This window comes from Paroedura picta, chromosome 2 (genome assembly GCF_049243985.1).
Source record: "Paroedura picta isolate Pp20150507F chromosome 2, Ppicta_v3.0, whole genome shotgun sequence".
In the NCBI taxonomy this organism is placed as follows: Eukaryota; Metazoa; Chordata; class Lepidosauria; order Squamata; family Gekkonidae; genus Paroedura; species Paroedura picta.
This window is the reverse complement of record NC_135370.1, coordinates 179,499,097-179,516,913: the sequence shown is the minus strand read 5'-3', so window position 1 is coordinate 179,516,913 and position 17,817 is coordinate 179,499,097. Positions and strand designations below refer to the sequence as shown.

Sequence of the window (17,817 nt, the reverse complement as noted above, 5' to 3'; positions counted from 1 at the left end):
CTGGCTGGCCCCTGTGTGAGACAGGAGGCTGGACTGGATGGACCCCTGGTCTGACCCAGCAGGGCTCCTCTGATGTTCTTAGGAAGGCCTCGGCCTCTCTGCCCTGTTGCTGGCCCTCCAGAGGAACTGGCTGGCCCCTGTGTGAGACCGGAGGCTGGACTGGAGGGACCCCTGGTCTGACCCAGCAGGGCTCCTCTGATGTTCTTAGGAAGGCCTCGGCCTCTCTGCCCTGTTGCTGGCCCTCCAGAGGAACTGGCTGGCCCCTGTGTGAGACCGGAGGCTGGACTGGAGGGACTCCTGGTCTGACCCAGCAGAGCTCTCCTGATGTCCTTAGGAAGGCCTCGGCCTCTCTGCCCTGTTGCTGGCCCTCCAGAGGAACTGGCTGGCCCCTATGTGAGATAGGAGGCTGGACTGGAGGGACCCTGGTCTGACCCAGCAGGGCTCTGCTGATGTCCTTAGGAAGGCCTCGGCCTCTCTGCCCTGTTGCTGGCCCTCCAGAGGAACTGGCTGGCCTCTATGTGAGATAGGAGGCTGGACTGGAGGGACCCCTGGTCTGACCCAGCAGGGCTCTGCTGATGTCCTTAGGAAGGCCTCGGCCTCTCTGCCCTGTTGCTGGCCCTCCAGAGGAACTGGCTGGCCCCTATGTGAGATAGGAGGCTGGACTGGAGGGACCCCTGGTCTGACCCAGCAGGGCTCTGCTGATGTCATTAGGAAGGCCTCGGCCTCTCTGCCCTGTTGCTGGCCCTCCAGAGGAACTGGCTAGCCCCTGTGTGAGACAGAAGGCTGGACTGGAGGGACCCCTAGTCTGACCCAGCAGGGCTCTCCTGATGTCCTTAGGAAGGCCTCGGCCTCTCTGCCCTGTTGCTGGCCCTCCAGAGGAACTGGCTGGCCCCTGTGTGAGACAGAAGGCTGGACTGGAGGGACCCCTAGTCTGACCCAGCAGGGCTCTCCTGATGTTCTTAGGAAGGCCTCGGCCTCTCTGCCCTGTTGCTGGCCCTCCAGAGGAACTGGCTGGCCCCTGTGTGAGACAGGAGGCTGGACTGGATGGACCCCTGGTCTGACCCAGCAGGGCTCTCCTGATGTCCTTAGGAAGGCCTCGGCCTCTCTGCCCTGTTGCTGGCCCTCCAGAGGAACTGGCTGGCCCCTGTGTGAGACAGGAGGCTGGACTGGAGGGACCCCTGGTCTGACCCAGCAGGGCTCTCCTGATGTCCTTAGGAAGGCCTCGGCCTCTCTGCCCTGTTGCTGGCCCTCCAGAGGAACTGGCTGGCCCCTGTGTGAGGCAGGAGGCTGGACTGGAAGGACCCCTGGTCTGACCCAGCAGGGCTCTCCTGATGTCCTTAGGAAGGCCTCGGCCTCTCTGCCCTGTTGCTGGCCCTCCAGGGGAACTGGCTGGCCCCTGTGTGAGACAGGAGGCTGGACTGGAGGGACCCCTGGTCTGACCCAGCAGGGCTCTTCTGGTGTCCTTAAGAAGGCCTCGGCGCCTCTGCCCTGTTGCTGGCCCTCCAGAGGAACTGGCTGGCCCCTGTGTGAGACAGGAGGCTGGACTGGATGGACCCCTGGTCTGACCCAGCAGGGCTCTCCTGATGTCCTTAGGAAGGCCTCGGCCTCTCTGCCCTGTTGCTGGCCCTCCAGAGGAACCGGCTGGCCCCTGGGTGAGACAGGAGGCTGGACTGGAGGGACCCCTGGTCTGACACAACAAGGTTTGCTAGCTGGAGCTGTTTTAACAGGCTCTCGCCACACTAGCCACTAGAGCCATGGCTTCTGTCATAGCTAAGGTACCGAAAAGCACAGAGATTCCCTTCTCGGCGCTCCCCAAACCACATCAAATTTGCAGGCGGCCTCTCCGGGTGCACTAAAACCTTTGGAGCATCCTTCAAGCCACCAGAGCCTTCCTCTGCCGGTCGCTCCACCCCAGCGTGTGCAAAGGACGGGAGGGAGGAGAAGGGTCAGTGGCACATATCGTCTGTGCACTCTCGTTAACCTTCTGCACCAGACAGCTGCACCAACTATTAAATGAGAATGACAGCGTTGCCTTGAGGTTAGCATTGCTGGCTTCTCGTGCCAAGCTCAGAGGGGCAAAAAAAAATCAGGCACGGAATAACTTTGCCACGCTGCATCTCCGTGCCTCAAGATCTCTCTGCAAGGTGACTGGACGCTGCAGAAGCATTCACCGAGCATGACCCTCTCTGCTTCGGGATGCATTGCATCATCGGTTCTCTCGCAGATCACAGAGCAGAGATCTACTTGGATTAGAGGCCTCGAAAGACGTTTCCGCCCCCTTTGAAAACAGAAAAGCCACCAAAAATTTTTAAAAAGCGCCAAACAGTTGTGCTCGGAATCTTCCCATCACAGGGCCATAATTTAGATTTCTCTGTCGCAGCCCAGACCAGCCTTTTTCAAACCCTTTGACTGTGGAGGAGGCCCTGAAATAACTTTTTGAGGCTTCAAGGAGTTCCAGGAGTGACGCCAGCCTGCCTGCTAGTCCTTCCGGAGTCGCCATGTCATTGGAAGTGGCTAAGAGGAGGGATGAGTGGGGGAGAGACGCTAAGAGGAGGGATGAGTGGGGGAGAGGCAGGAAGCAGTTTACAGTCAGATTAGGCATGCAGGCGCATAAGCCACAAGCAAACTCATTCACACTCAGGTGGTAGATCAACGGAAGCATCTGGTCCCGTGGCCAGCTTGGTGAAGAGCACAAACTTCTAAACTGGTGAGCTGGGTTTGATTCTCCGCTTCCCCACATGGAACCAGCTGGGTGACCTTGGGCTCACCACAGCACTGAGAAAGCTGTTCTGACCGAGCAGTGATATCAGTAATCTCAGCCTCACCTCCCTCACAGGGTGTCTGTTATGGGGAGAGGAAGGGAAGGAGACTGGAAGCCGCTTTGAGACTCCTTCGGGTAGGGGAAACCAACTCTTCTTCTTCTTCAGTAATCTCAGGGCTCTCTCAGCTTCATCCACCTCACAGGGTGTCTGTTGTGGGGAGAGGAAAGGGAAGGCGACTGGAAGACGCTTTGAGACTCTTCGGGTAGAGAAAAGCAGCATATAAGAACCAACTCTTCTTCTAGCTGGTGGCCAAGACCATTACGACAGGAGGAGAAAAGGCCATGGGTCCCCTCCAGAGCTCTTGTGGACCCCCAGCATTCCACGGACCCCTGGTTGGGAATCCCTGACCTAGACTCATCCTTACACTGCTCCACATCTTTAAATAGGACAGGGTCCTATTAAATAAAAGAGTAAGGCCACCTGGGGAGGAGTTAGGGCGGGGCCTGTCCAGGATAAAAACTCAGAGGGCCCAATCAGGAGCCGCTTTGCGGCTCCTGATTGGGCCTTCTGAGTGTCCATCCAGGGCCAAGCAGCCAATGGGGAGGCGCGCAAAGTGCCTTCCTATTGGCCCCTCACCAGGACAGACCAAAATTCCATTCACCCAGCCCAGTCTGGCTGCCAGTCTGCTCCTGACCACCGCAGGGAGAGGAGGTCAGCAGGGCTGCCAAGGGGGATGAGAACAGAGGCTTGGACAGGCTGTGCCAGCCCTTTTCGCCCCAAGGCTGTCCTAACTGTCGTGTCCAACTGCAAATGGCCTCAGAACCCTGACAGAGCTGGCAGGAGGCTGCAGAGTGCTCCCCCCCCTTTCAGGCCTGCTGTGAAGGAGCCTCTGACAGGCTCTGACTGAGGGAGGGAGGCCTTTCCAAGAGCAACGCAGGGGAGCCTGAGGGCCTTCCTTTTGAGGGGGGGACTTTCCCCTTCTGCCAAACAGTTGCTTGACAGGGAGGCCACAGAAAAGCCCCTCCTCACTTAACATACTGCTCTGGGTGGGGGTTAGACACAGCCAAGCCATGTGTCTTTCTTCTTTGCAACTCTCTGCAGATTTGAGGCCACTGCACAGCATTATTCTGCAGAGGAAGCTGGCTCCACACCCATGGCCTCATTTGCCACCATGCCATCACAACCTCCCACACAACACACATGACAACCCCATGCCCTTACAGACTGGACAACTCCTCCCCTTCCTCTTCCCACTGCCAAGCTCTAGCGCCCGTTGTATTCTTGGAGACAACGGGCTTTGCCCCTAGTTATAAATAAAAGTCTAAGGGGTGTGGAGGCGGGCTCAGTCCGGGATGGGTGGGGGCAACGATTGGCCCCTTGGCCCCCAGACTGCCCACCCAGGGGAAAATCCACCCCACGGGAAAATCCAGCCAAGCGACGGGGCGGCCGCCACGGCTGACCTCCCTGCATGGCGTCCGCTCTGCTGCCGACTCCAAATGCGGGGCCACCGAGACAGAGAGAGAGACAGAGAGGGAGGGATGGAGACTGAGAGCAAGTTAGAGGCAGAGGGGGACCAAGAGATACAGAGAGAGAGGTGGGGGGGGGATTTGCCCACTGGGTTGCACTGTGCCGTCTCTTACAACTACAATGTTGGTCATAGGGTTTCGGAGCCGGCTTCTGCAGCCTCTTCCATGGGAGGAATAAAGTTTTAATGGCCGTGGCTGACCTTTCTCATGGTGAACCCCACCTGATTCCCCACACCCAGCCACTGCCTTCTAGCGCCCGCTGAATTTCAGCAACAGTGGGATTAAATTCAAGTGCAGGGGTAGTCAAACGGCGGCCCTCCAGATGTCCATGGACTACAATTCCCATGAGCCCCTGCCAGCAGGGGCTCATGGGAATTGTAGTCCATGGACATCTGGAGGGCCGCCGTTTGACTACCCCTGTTCTAGTGGTTTCATAACAACCAAAGAGGAGACATATTGGATCAGGAGGTCAATGGCCCATCTAGCCCTGTGGCCAAACCCCCAGGTGCTCTCAGTGAGGCCAGTCTTCCAGAAGCCCTCCCGCTGCTCTCCCCCCCCAAAAAAAATGAACACGTCCACCCCGCTGAGACATTTGCAAATCTGCAACTCGGCCGAACCGGCACTGGCCACGTGGTCTTCTTCAGAAAGCCGGAGAAATTCTACTGGAGCAGACGGCCGAGCAGTCTACGCGCCCAAATTCCAGCCTCGGGGCTACAAAACCCGTACAGAACTGCTCGCGAGCCAAGAATATGTAAAAACCGTCCTGAAGTTTCCTGCCCGGAGGCAAAAGATACGCCGTCAAAACCTTCCCTTGACACTTCGATCTTTTGCTGAACGCTAAATCGCCGTTCAAGAGGACTTAGCCGCTTCAATAACATCTGAAGGCCTCTGCGTCATTTAATATTTCTTTCGCCCGACACAGACAGGTCAACAGGGTGCAAGACACGCCATTACTTGAAAAAAAGCTGTTTCTGACGCTATTGTGTTTCCTCAGGGAGTTTTTGCTGCCAATTTGCGTCCGAATTAAGGTGACCCCATAAGGCAGGGGGTAGCCAAGCCGTGGCTCTCCAGATGTCCATGGACTACAATTCCCACAAGCCCATGCCAGGGGCTATCTGGACACCTCGTGGGAGACACCTTTCTCCAGCAAAAGATCTAAGACCATCAGTAGATCGGGTCAGGATGCTACAGCTGCTGTCTCACCAGGTTACAGGTGGAACCTGGGAGCCACTGGAAACCAACGTGGGGGCTGGCGGCCTGAAGAGGATACTGCCATTCACATGGAGGGACTGTAAAGCGCCATACAACGGTTAAAGAGGAACAAGAGTTGGTTCTTCTATGCTGCTTTTCTCTACCCGTAGGAATCTCAAAGTGGCTTACAGTCGCCTTCCCTTTCCTCTCCCCACAACAGACACCCTGTGAGGGAGGGGAGGCTGAGAGAGCCCTGAGATTACTGAAGAAGAAGAAGAGTTGGTTCTTATATGCCGCTTTTCTCTACCCGAAGGAGTCTGAAAGCGGCTTACAGTCGCCTTCCCTTTCCTCTCCCCACAACAGACACCCTGTGAGGTGGGTGAGGCTGAGAGAGCCCTGAGATTACTGAAGAAGAAGAAGATTTGGTTCTTAGATGCCGCTTTTCTCTACCCGAAGGAGTCTGAAAGCGGCTTACAGTCGCCTTCCCTTTCCTCTCCCCACAACAGACACCCTGTGAGGTGGGTGAGGCTGAGAGAGCCCTGAGATTACTGAAGAAGAAGAAGAAGAGTTGGTTCTTATATACTGCTTTTATTCCTGCTCGGTCAGAACAGCTTTATCAGAGCCGTGGCGAGCGCAAGGTCGCCCAGCTGGCTGCATGTGGGGGAGTGCAGAATCAAACCCGGCTCACCAGATTAGAAGTCCGTACTCCTAACCACTACACCAAGCTGGCACCAAGTTGTGCCACTTTAAGCACTGCCAAGCCTGGGGTATTCCTTGCGCTCCCTGCAGTCAGACAGTAGCAGCTCAGGACACTAGATTCCCATCCCCTTGGAGCCTGGGTCAAGGGAGAGCAATCTAGTCTAGAAAGGTAATAAATCGCAATAAAATAACAGGAAGACCTGGGAGAAACCTCACATCTGAACTCCCCGTGACCAAAACATCACCGTTCCGGCCACCTGGGGGAAGGCTACAGCCCTAACTGCAGTGACTATTTTTGAGGTTGCGGTGCTGCTGACGAAGCCTGTGACAGCAATTAGACTGAGCTTCCAAAAGGACAGGCAGAGCAGTTACCCTTTTTGCACGGCCACAGGATCGGACGGCCAGATTTTAAATCCTTCTGATGTTTTACGGCGGCCGCATGCAGGTATGGTGCCCCAGGGACCAAGTCATGGCAGAGGATCAGCTTCCATTTTGCCCCTATAATGCACTCCCGTCTTCCAAAACGAGACACTTTGTAGACCAGGAACCTCATAAGGGTTCCCAGATGCAACGAGCTGTCGCCTAAATATTTAAGGAGCTCAAAAGGGGTGAAATAATTCCAGGGCAGCAAACCGCTGCTGAGATGTTGGTTTTAAATGAAACATCACCCAAAGGGAAATCAGGAATGACTGGCTACTATTAAAATTTACTTACTCGACGGGCAACTAGTGGAAAAGAGCTGGTGCCTGCAGCGTTAGAAGCACCTGCTTGTCCTTTTATTATGGGAGAGTTTCAGACTGATCCTATCAATTGGGGTTGGCCAAAGTGCAGCCAATGCCCGTGGACTACAATTCCCATGAGCCCCTGCCACCATGCAAACCACACAGATCATTATCCCCTGAGGACAATGGCTGCTTTGTTTGGTGGGCTTTACGGCAGCAGAGGTGAACGCTTCCTTGTTTTGGAATGCTCCCTTGTTTCTCTGCGAGGTCTTGCAACACGCAAAAATGAAACTAACTTCTTATTTAACAAGCATTGTATTAGCGATGCCAATGCTATGCATTTTGTAAACACGTTACTTCCAGGAGCATGGCAGGGAGATGTGGCCAGCTCTTTTCTAATGGAGCCCTCTGTTTTTAGGAATAGGGCCAGGGACACTCTATGGAAGAAATCAGCTTCTCTGCCTTCTCTTCCCTTATGAATTGCTTCTCCTCAAAGCGCTAGCCAGGAATATACTGATGGGTTTCCAGGATACAACTCACTCCCGAGAACTCTGAATAAGTGGCACCAAAAAACCCAGCACGGTGCCATGGTTAAGAGTGACAGACCCATATATGGAGACTCGGGTTTTACTCCCTGTTCCACTTCCCCATGAAACCTGTTGGGTGACCTTGGGCCAGTCACAGTTCTCTCAGAGCTCTCCAAGCCCCACCTACCTCACAAGGGAGAGGAAAGGCAGGGACTGTAAGCCGCTTTGAGATGTCTTAGGTACAGTTCCGCTGTAGTCTCCGTAGACAACCAAACAATATAACCTAACCTGAATTCAAAAGAACGAGGACATACACCACAGAGAGAAGCCACTCTGCATTCATAGACAACACCCCCCCCCCGATTAAGATTTTCAATTAAATGTTGGAGATACACATTTTGTGCAACACGAGTCTTTTATTTATCGGGAGCTCAGGAATATTTTCCCAGGTCCTTTCCCACCCTTGCTCAGGCAACCTCCGGCTAAAATGTCTGATCGAAAGGGTAGATCGAAATAGAGCGTTCATCTGTCTGGAGCAGCGGAAAAGAGTGAGATCGCCAGGGTGGGGCAAGAGGCAGAACTGAACTGAGAAACCCTGAAAAAAAACCCAATTTATATACAATCCTAAACAAGGGATCTTCACACCATTGGTCAGTTTCCATTTCATTTCTGTGGAAGAACCCCTTGCATAATTTTATGGTTGGAGGTCACCACATGAGGAACTGTATTAAAGGGTTGCGGCATTAGGAAGGTCCAGAACCACTGTCCCAAACTCTATTTTCGCCACTGATTTAAGATGACATTTCATTAAGTTTGGGGGCAGTGCTTACAAATTGGGCCTTTAGGATTTTGATGCATTTTTGTTTGTGGCCCTTTCTGTCTCTAAGCCGCCTTCGGCTCCCCTGAAGGCGGCGGCTGAGGAACATTTTTAAGCAGATGAACAAAACGCACCGCAGTTAAGCATAACAAGTTGAGCCAGTCACCATGACGAGATATGCCAAGTTAATTACCGCTACCATGAACTAGAGCAGGGGTAGTCAAACTGCGGCCCTCCAGATGTCCATGGACTACAATTCCCAGGAGCCCTTGCCAGCATTCGCTGGCAGGGGCTCGTGGGAATTGTAGTCCATGGACATCTGGAGGGCCGCAGTTTGACTACCCCTGAACTAGAGAATGCTTCTCCCCTCCTGTTATTATTTGAAACACGCAGGCTTGCTAACTCAGAAGCTGAGCAGATTGCCGTGCAAATTAAATTGGGGAAGGGAAGTCTGTGGACCTATCCTTTCGGAAGACCCCAAAGAAGAGTTCACGCTGTGGGGCGCATATTCTGGTCACAGGCACCATCTTTACTCATTTTGACCCTGTTTTGCTCACTGCAATGTCACATAAACGTACAAAAGAAACGTGAAACGGCAAACGTGAAACGGCAAAAGAATACAACTTGGGACTATCGGTGACAGGTGATTAAAATGCGCTGGCCACAGCCACAGTGCGCCGGACACAGGTCGCAAGCAGACTGGCACGGAAGACAATGGCGGGGGCAAGAAGATTAATCTCTTTCGTAAGCCACGATATTCCCTTTGGCACAAATCGGTTTTTTCCCCCCCAGGCTTGAAAGCACAAAGGGAGCGACCCGTAATTGGATACTTCGGAACATTGTGTGAATAAGTGAATGAAAGAAAAGCAAAATCCATTCTTGTGTTAGATCTAGCACCATTTCTTTTAGCTCCAATATTCAATGGCTGCTTTAGTTTTGGCGGTGATGCGCACCCAATATTTCCTGTTGTGGAAAAATGCGCTCAGCTGAACGGGTCATTCTACTACGCCTGCCATGATACATTAACACCTTCAAATTTCAAGCCATTCAACTTATTCCTAATTCTCCGAGGATGTGATTATCTCATTGTTCTCATAGAACTTAATTCTCATGCGCGAGTAATAACATAATGTCACATGGCACTGACTTATGGCATTGATTTTTTGAAATTTAAGGATGCAAAACAGATGCTCAAGGTGTTCTCTGATGATTTTGTAATAATGATCCAGTTCTTTTTTTTGAGGGGGGGGGGGGAAATATCATGAATGAACAAGCGTTTGTAAGGAAAGGAAACTGAGAATATTTTTAAAAACCTTCCATCTTCAAGTCAATCGTCCCCCTTCAGCTGTTTGGGGCTCAGTTCCAAATTCTCCTCCGTATAATTTTGTCACAGAATAATGACCCGTTTTCAGACGTGGCTTGCTGCGATTTACCCACAACAAGGTTAGAGAGAGCCAGCTGGGTGTAATGGTTAGGAGGGCAGAATAGTAATATGGTGAGCCGGGTTTGAATGTCCTCCGCATGCAGCCGGTTGAGTGACCTTGGGCTCGCCACGGCACTGATAAAGCTGTTCTGACTGAGCAGGAATCTCAGGGCTCTCTCAGCCTCACCCACCCCACAGGGTGTATGTTGTGGGGAGTGGAAAGGGAAGGCAAATGTACGCCACTTTGAGACTCCTTTGGGCAGAGAAAAGCAGCATATAAGAACCAACTGAGCAGGCAGTGTGATGCAGCGGTAAAAAAGGCGAATGCCATTTTGGGCTGTATCAACAGGGGCACCACATCAAAATCACAAGATGTCAGTCCCATTGTATATGGCACTGGTCAGACCACACCTGGAGTACTGCGTGCAGTTCTGGAGGCCTCACTTCAAGAAGGACGTAGATAAAATTGAAAGGGTACAGAGGAGAGTGACGAAGATGATCTGGGGCCAAGCCCTATGAAGATAGGTTGAGGGACTTGGGAATGTTCAGCCTGGAGAAAAGGAGGTTGAGAGGGGACATGATAGCCCTCTTTAAGTATTTGAAAGGTTGTCACTTGGAGGAGGGCAGGATGCTGTTTCTGCTGGCTGCAGAGGAGAGGACACCCAGTAATGGGTTAAACTCCAAGTACAACGATATAGGCTAGATATCAGGAAAAATTTTTTTCACAGTCAGAGTAGTTCAGCAGTGGAATAGGCTGCCTAAGGAGGTGGTGAGCTCCCCCTCACTGGCAGTCTTCAAGCCAAGGTTGGATACACACTTTTCTTGGATGCTTTAGGATGCTTAGGGCTGATCCTGCGTTGAGCAGGGGGCTGGACTAGATGGCCTGTGTGGCCCCTTCCAACTCTATGATTCTGTGATTCTGTGAGTTGTTCTGGGGTTTCCAGGACAGTTTTGTGCGACGAGCTGATGACAGATAATGAGCTGAAAGATTTAGGATGCTCTGGGCTGATCCTGCGTAGAGCAGGGGTTTGGACTAGATGGCCTGTATGGCCCCTTCCAACTCTATGATTCTATGGAACTCTCCTTCGTCTAGAGGTGGCCCTGACACAGCAGAAATTCTTACGACATTCTCATGGTACGTTTCACGACAGGAACATTGATACTTCAGCCTTTCTCAACTTTTTGAAACATTCTTCAGGCTTCAAGAAACCCCAGAAGTGACGCAATCGTGCAGAAAATGGTTGGGAACCGCAGCTGAGGACATGCCTACCGGGAGACCCTACCCTTCCCACCCCCTCCAGGCCTCTCAGTGGCCATTTTGGAAGGGGGGGGTCATCACGGCCACATACGGTTGTATCTTTCCATAAATGTCATAACAAATTTTGTCAACATATACAAAATTAACTAACTCCCAACAGTTCGGGGCACCCTTCCAGGGCCGTCACGAAACCCCAGGGTTGCCCAAAAGCCTTGCTGAGAGAGCCTGCTGTGATCTGCCTCAAAATTAACGACTATAAGGACACAGAATGAAAAGTCTCTTGGGCTTCCATGGAACACGATTCACCCCAGCCTTTCTCGACTTTTCTACCTTTGATAAACCCCTGAAATACTCTTCCGGCTTCGAGAAGCCCCAGAAGTAGCTCTATAATGCAGACTATGGTTAGGAAGCAGAGCTGTGGACACGCCCACCTGGGGCCCCTCCCCTTCACATCATTGGCTATTTGGGGAGGGGGGGGTCAGGTCAAGATGACCATATATGGTCATATCACATTTATATGAGAGAGAGAGAGAGAGAGAGAGAGAGAGAGAGAGAGAGAGAGAGAGAGCACGCCTCTTGTGGCGCAGAGTGGTAATGCAGCGACATGCTGTCTGCAGCTGTCTGCCCATGAGGTTGGGAGTTCAATCCCAGCAGCCGGCTCAAGGTCGACTCAGCCTTCCATCCTTCCAAGGTCGGTAAAATGAGGACCCAGCTAACTCCCACCCATTCATGAAACCACAGGGTTTCATGAACCTCTAGCTGAAAAAGTGTGATTTAATCGCTTGGGAAAAGTCAAAAGATTGTAAGCAGATGCAGAACACGGGCAAAAATCTGAAGACAACACAGCAGGCAACTGGGGGGGGGGGAACTAAAATAGCTTCACAGGGAAATACAGAACCTCTCTGGAGCTAAAGGAAGGCATGTGGATTTAAGCAGGACCACTGATAAGGGCACTCCAAAGCAAATATCTAAAAACTAAACAACTATCGGGAACAGTCAGAACACTTCACTGCCCCTCTTAAAAAGAAAAGAAGAGCTGGGTTTTTTATTCCTCGCTTTTCGCTACCCGAGGGAGTCCCGAAGCGGCTTCCCACCACCTTCCCCTTCCTCTCCCCTGTGAGATCAGTGGGGCTGAGAGAGCTCCGAGAGAACTGCTCCACAAGAACAGCTGTGAGAGAACTGTGACTGGCCCAAGGTCATCCAGATAGCTGCGTGTGGAAGAGGAGTGGGGCATCAAGCAGATTAGAAACACAATGGCAGGAAAAGGAAAGAGATTCTACTTCTAAGTCAGCGAGCAGCTGGAGCACCAAACGAATTCCTCACTTGTAATTAAATTAAAGGTTTAACATTAAATGGGGGGTACTACCAACGATACAGCACAGCTGAGGTCCCCCCCCTCTGTTTCCAGCACAACGCCACTCCAAACCCCGCTCTTCTCTTAGCAACTTAACGGGGGATTTTCCCCCCCTCCTCCCAAAAGTGCTGAGATAATCAGCTTTGCCAAAAAACCCGAGCCTTTCAAGCATTTGAAGTCGTGTTACGTTCTCGCAGCGCCCGCTGAAATAATCCATTCCCGAGTAACCAGATTTTGACAGATCCGTCCCGCTGCCAAATGCCGCGTCATCCACACCACGGGCTACAAAGGTTTCCCCGAGAACAGAAGAGCTAAAAGCGGAGCCGTTTTTACCCGGTGGTTTCGCTTCGAACGCTTCTCAACGTCCTTACGGATACGTCCCCAAACAGCTAACGTCTAGTGGAATGTAAGATCGCAGCGTTTCACAGGCCTGCGATTATGGGTTTTCCAACGCGGCGCACTCTGCTTCACAGCGTGTTCCCATGCTTTGCTTATCTGATCAAGCACCACCGAGCTTAAACAAGTTTGCGGGTTCCGCCAGGGCTTGGTGCACAAGAGCTTAAACGCCTTACGTTCGTCGGCAGCTTCTCCTACGGCGCTCCGCAGAGAGGCTTCAAGTAAGAACAGCAGGGCAGGCATAACACCGAGAGCTCACTGAACTGAGCATGACTTCCATGCTGCGCATCTCCCCTCCCCATTCGCCCCAGCGTTCCCGCCCCTCCCCACACCCCTCGACATCTGGGGGAACGGCGCATCCATCATCGTGAATAATTCGCTGCCAAGGAAAGGGGGAAGCGAGAGGCACGGAGTCTTTAATTAGGAGCGTGCCACAAAGGCAGGCGGGAGAGTCGCCATCTGCGGAGAATCTCCTCCCACAGGCCTTTGAATGTGGCGAAGTTAGAAGAAGAGTTTTGTGCACATCTTTGCTGACGTTTGGCCCTGCTGCCACCGGGGTTGCAAAGAGCTATCTCCAAGGGAAGCCATTCCTGTTTCGGAAGGGCTCCACCGGACGGCTCACCCCAGAGAGCCCAGTATGCACCCTCTGGGGAAACCCCGCTGTAAGACCCACAATTACCCACCCCCTTGGTAATCCTGCAGCATCAGCCAAGATAGGAGGAAATCCAACCCTGGGATGCATATTAGGCTCCAAGGGAAACAGGCTCGGCTACAGAGCAGGGATTAGCCCGAGCACGTGGCCTTCAAGCTGCGCCCTACATCTGGGAAAAGCCAGGCACCCAAAGGCAGCCAGACCCTGCTCCTGGAACAAAGCTATCGCCCCGGTACGTCCCAGGTTTAGAAGCCTAGAGTGGGAAGGGGCCAGACAGGCCATCTGGTCCGACTCTACTCAATGCAGGTCGGCTTCAAGCACCCAGAATCAATACTGTCCAGATGCTGCTTGAAAACCACCAGTTTAGAAATGTCCTTGTGCTCTCCCCCATCTCCCCCCAGCGTTCCTCTTTCCTCTAACTCTTCCCCCAAAGGAGAAGACCGGGAGAGGTGAGAAGCAGCTAAGCGCTCGATGCTCACGAACAAGAATTCCTCTTCAAAAGGAAAGGCGAACCAAGTTTCCGAGGCACCTCAAAATGAGAGTCCAATCGCACCCTGAAGACCAACAAAGATTTAATCAAGGCGTGAGCTTTCGAGTGCGTGCACTCGAAAGCTCACGCCTTGAATAAATCTTTGTTGGTCTTCAGGGTGCGATTGGACTCTAATTTCGTGGTGCTACTTCGGACCGACACGGGCGACCCACTTGAATCCAAGTTTCCAAGGGAGCGTCCCGAGTTGATGTTGCTTCCCCACCCTCCCTTCCCTCCCACCTCTCCCAATGCAAATCTGATCCACCGATCCGGCCTACAGTCGGAGGGGAACCCCAGCGCTGCTACACCCAACGCCCCCTTCCCCTCCAAGTTCCTCCTTCACGGCCCTCGCCCCCCCCCCTTCCAACACTGCCCAGGCCTGCCTCCTCCCCCGGTGTCTCCACCCCCAGCACCTGCCTGCCAGATGCCAGCCCCAGCCAAAAGCCCACCCACCTCGCTGTCTGCCTTCTTAAGGCACCGAGCTCCCCTGCAGGGCCCTTCTTGGCAAGCCCACCCCACCCACCCAACAACCCTGAACGCCTTCTGTCCCCACCCAACGTGCTCTCAACCACCACGATTCCAGCATCCAAACAACCCTGCATGCCTATCCATGGCTCCACCGATTCTAGTGCATTTTGGAGCCATGTTGGGAGGGCGGCATAGAAATGCAATGAATGATATCAGTTATTATTCTTGTCTGTTTGTTTCATCCCTCTGTTAAGCCCCAGTCTAGTTTTGGGGGATGACCGTCACACGGGTTCTGCGGAGAGACGGCTGCCGCTAACTTTAATCTTGGATTTCAATCTGTTTGTGACCTCCAAATGTTTGGAGTCCAAATATTTATTTGTTTAACTATTGTTGTTTGATCCACCACTTGTAGGAGCCCGATGGGAGGGCGGTCTAAAAATCAATGGGAGGGAGGGAAGTGGAGAAAGAAAGAAAAAGCAAGAGAAAGAAAGAAAGAAAGAAAGAAAGAAAGAAAGAAAGAAAGAAAGAAAGAAAGAAAGAAAGAAAGAAAGAAAGAAAGAAAGAAAGAAAGAAAGAAAGAAAGAAAGAAAGAAAGAAAGAAAGAAAGAAAGAAAGAAACTCTAGGGCAGGGGTAGTCAAACTGCGGCCCTCCAGATGTCCATGGACTACAATTCCCAGGAGCCCCCTGCCAGTGAACGCTGGCAGGGGGCTCCTGGGAATTGTAGTCCATGGACATCTGGAGGGCCGCAGTTTGACTACCCCTGCTCTAGGGGCTTTGCTCAAGTCACTACTCCCCATCCCATCCCATGCCATCCATCCCTTCAGGGGCAATCCTTTCTCTCCCCCCCCCCCCGCCACTGCCTTCAGGCACCCTGCCCAAAACATACAATTCCCTGTTTAATTCCTCCCTCTGCCAAGCCACAGCCCCCCTGCCCCCGAGCCCTCCCTGCTCCCCAAAGCCCTAGTTGCAGCCCACCCCTACAGGGCTTCTCTCCCCCCAACCCCAACACCTCCATCCTATTTCCAAGGGCTTCCCCCACGTCTTCAACCACGTCCCTCCGATCTCCTCCCCTTCCCAACTCACTCCCAAGCTGAAATTCCTCTTTGGGACTCAAAGCACGACAGAGTTAAAAGGCGGCCCTACAGGCCATCTAGTCCAACCCCTTGTTCAGTGCAGGATCACCATAAAGCAGTCCCGTTCCCCGATTCTGCCCCCAAAGAGCTCTCCCCCTTCACAAATTATCATGTCCCCAAAATGCAAACTCTTATTCAACCTCTCATTCCGAAGCTAGGAGCCCCTTGACAGATCATGACGTCCTTGGCCCTTGGTCCCAAACTTGTTATCCCTTCACCATCTCAAATCCTCAGCCCCCCCCAAAGAAGCCCCCCTCAAAAGCAGGGTACTCTTCTCAAATTCTCACTCCACAAAAAGGGCCCAATTCACAAATTCTCCAAATCCCCTTTCCCCCTTGTGCTTAGTTCTCATTTGCCTCCTCGCCCAACAAACTGAAGTCCCCTTTGCCAATTCTCAGCCCCAAAAGAAGTCCCCCCCCTGCAAATTATCATCCCCTTCCCCCAAATAAGGCCCCCTTCTCAACCCAAGAAGAGGTCCATTTCCCCTTCGCTGAGGACCATCTCCCCAATGCCCCCATGGGGTCCTCCTTCTCAATTTCTCAGTCCCAACAGATGTCCCCCTATGCAATTTGCCACCCCCCTCAAAACATGGGCTCTCCTTCCTAAATCCCCACTCCAAGAAGAGGGCCATTCCCCCTTTGCTAATCGCCACCTATCTAAGCCCCCATAGGGCCCTCCTTCTCAATTCCTCCCTCCAAAAAAGAAGTCTCCCCCTGCAAATCAGCACCCCCCCAAAAAAAAAAAATGGGGGTCCATTTTTTTTCCACCGGATCGGTGGATCAGATTTGCATTGGGAGAGGTGGGAGGGAAGGGAGGGTGGGGAAGCAACATCCAGGGTCCCCTTTTTAAATTCTCACTCCAAAAAGAGATCTCCTCCCCCATCCCCTAATGTTCCCCTCCCCAATCCCCTCTCTTTGCAATTCCACCCTCCAAAAACAAGTCTCCCTCTGCAAATTAGACCCCCCCACCCCCAAAAAAACCCCAATAATTGGGGTCCCCTTTCCAAATTCTCACTCCAAGAAGAGGTGCATCCCCTCTTGGGCAAGTCATCCCCCCCCCAGTCCCCCTCCAAGCGCTTCCCCCTTTGCAAATCACCACCCCCGGCCTCTCCAAGGATGGGAGGGGATAAGAATCTCTCCCCCCCCCCCCCTTTTTTTTTTTTTTTTTGCAAGCGTCCTCCCCTCCTCCAGGCAAGTCCCAGGCCCTGCAAAGAGCGTGCAAAAGAAGTGAGCGGCGGGACTCCGGAGGGACGCACGTCGCGCGCTTCCAGGGACCCCCTTGCTTGGTATTGGGGGGAGGGAGGGAGAAGAGCCGCTTCCCTTTTGTTTTCTTTTAATTGCACAGCAATCACGGGGGGGGGGGAGAAGAAAAAAACAAACAAACCCTGTTTTGCTTAATCAAAGAGGATATTCTGCAATGGGGGAGGGGGGGTCGCGCTTGCATTGCTCCCCCTTCCTCCTCCCCATTTGGAGGGACCCCCCCTTTTTTTTTGCAAAGAAGAAGGCCCCCCCTATTTATTTATTTTTTTTGCAAAGGAAGGAGAACCCCCCCTCGACCCCCCCCACCACCCCCCCCCAAGCTTTGCAAGGCAGACAAGGCAACAACAAACAAGGTCCCCCCTCCCCTCCTTGCAACCCCCGCGCACCCCCCCAAAGGACCCCCTCCCCTTTCCCCTCGTCCACTCACCCCAGCACCACCAGCTCGCCGTATTTGACGGGCTCCTTGTTGGGCGCGCAGTGCTCCTCCTGGCTGGGAGAAAACATGGGGCCGCCGCCGCCAACAACGACGCTGCTATAATCCCATAAGGAGACACGGGGGGGGGGGTGACGGAGGGGGGGGGCGAGGGACGACGCTCGCTCGCTCTATCGATCAATCAATCGAAGAAGAAGAAGGGAGGGGGGGGGAGTCCGCGCGCTGCACGGCCACTCGGGCGGGCGGCTGGCTGGTTTCCTTCCTCTTCGCTCGGCTCTTTTTCCGGGCTTGCTGCGCCCGCCGCCGCGGAAGTCTTCGTCCTCTCGCGCCGTCCCCCGGCCGCCGCGCGAGCGCTCCGTCGACAGCAACGGCCGCCGCTGGCAGAGGAGGGGAGCCAATGAGCGCCGCCGACGCCAGGACGGAGCGGGGTAATGCGGGGGGCGGGGAAGCTCCGCCTCCTTCGCCTTCCCTCGCCACCCCGCCCCGGCATCTTCGCCGCGGACTGCGCCACCCCCTCGCCTGGGCGATGGTACGGTCCGGCGTGTTATGTAAACAGGAGAGTAAAGGGAGGCGAGGAGGGGCGGCTCTTAAAGGGGACGCCGCCTTTTTTTTTTTTTTTTGATGGGGTGGGATTCGTGTCAAGAAAAAAGGGATTAAGAGTGTCAGC

The 17,817-nt window shown here is 53.4% G+C and overlaps 1 protein-coding gene across 1 annotated transcript in view; it reads right to left on the bottom strand.

Annotated features, from left to right (window-relative positions):
• PELI2 (pellino E3 ubiquitin protein ligase family member 2) overlaps positions 1-17,554 on the bottom strand; it is a 104,381-nt gene extending 86,827 nt beyond the window's left edge. The window contains exon 1 of the mRNA XM_077323988.1: positions 17,145-17,554. Within this exon, the coding sequence (XP_077180103.1) occupies positions 17,145-17,221 (77 nt within the window). The 5' untranslated portion in view covers positions 17,222-17,554. The remainder of the gene's footprint in view (positions 1-17,144) is intronic.
• Between the last annotated feature and the right edge of the window lie 263 nt (positions 17,555-17,817).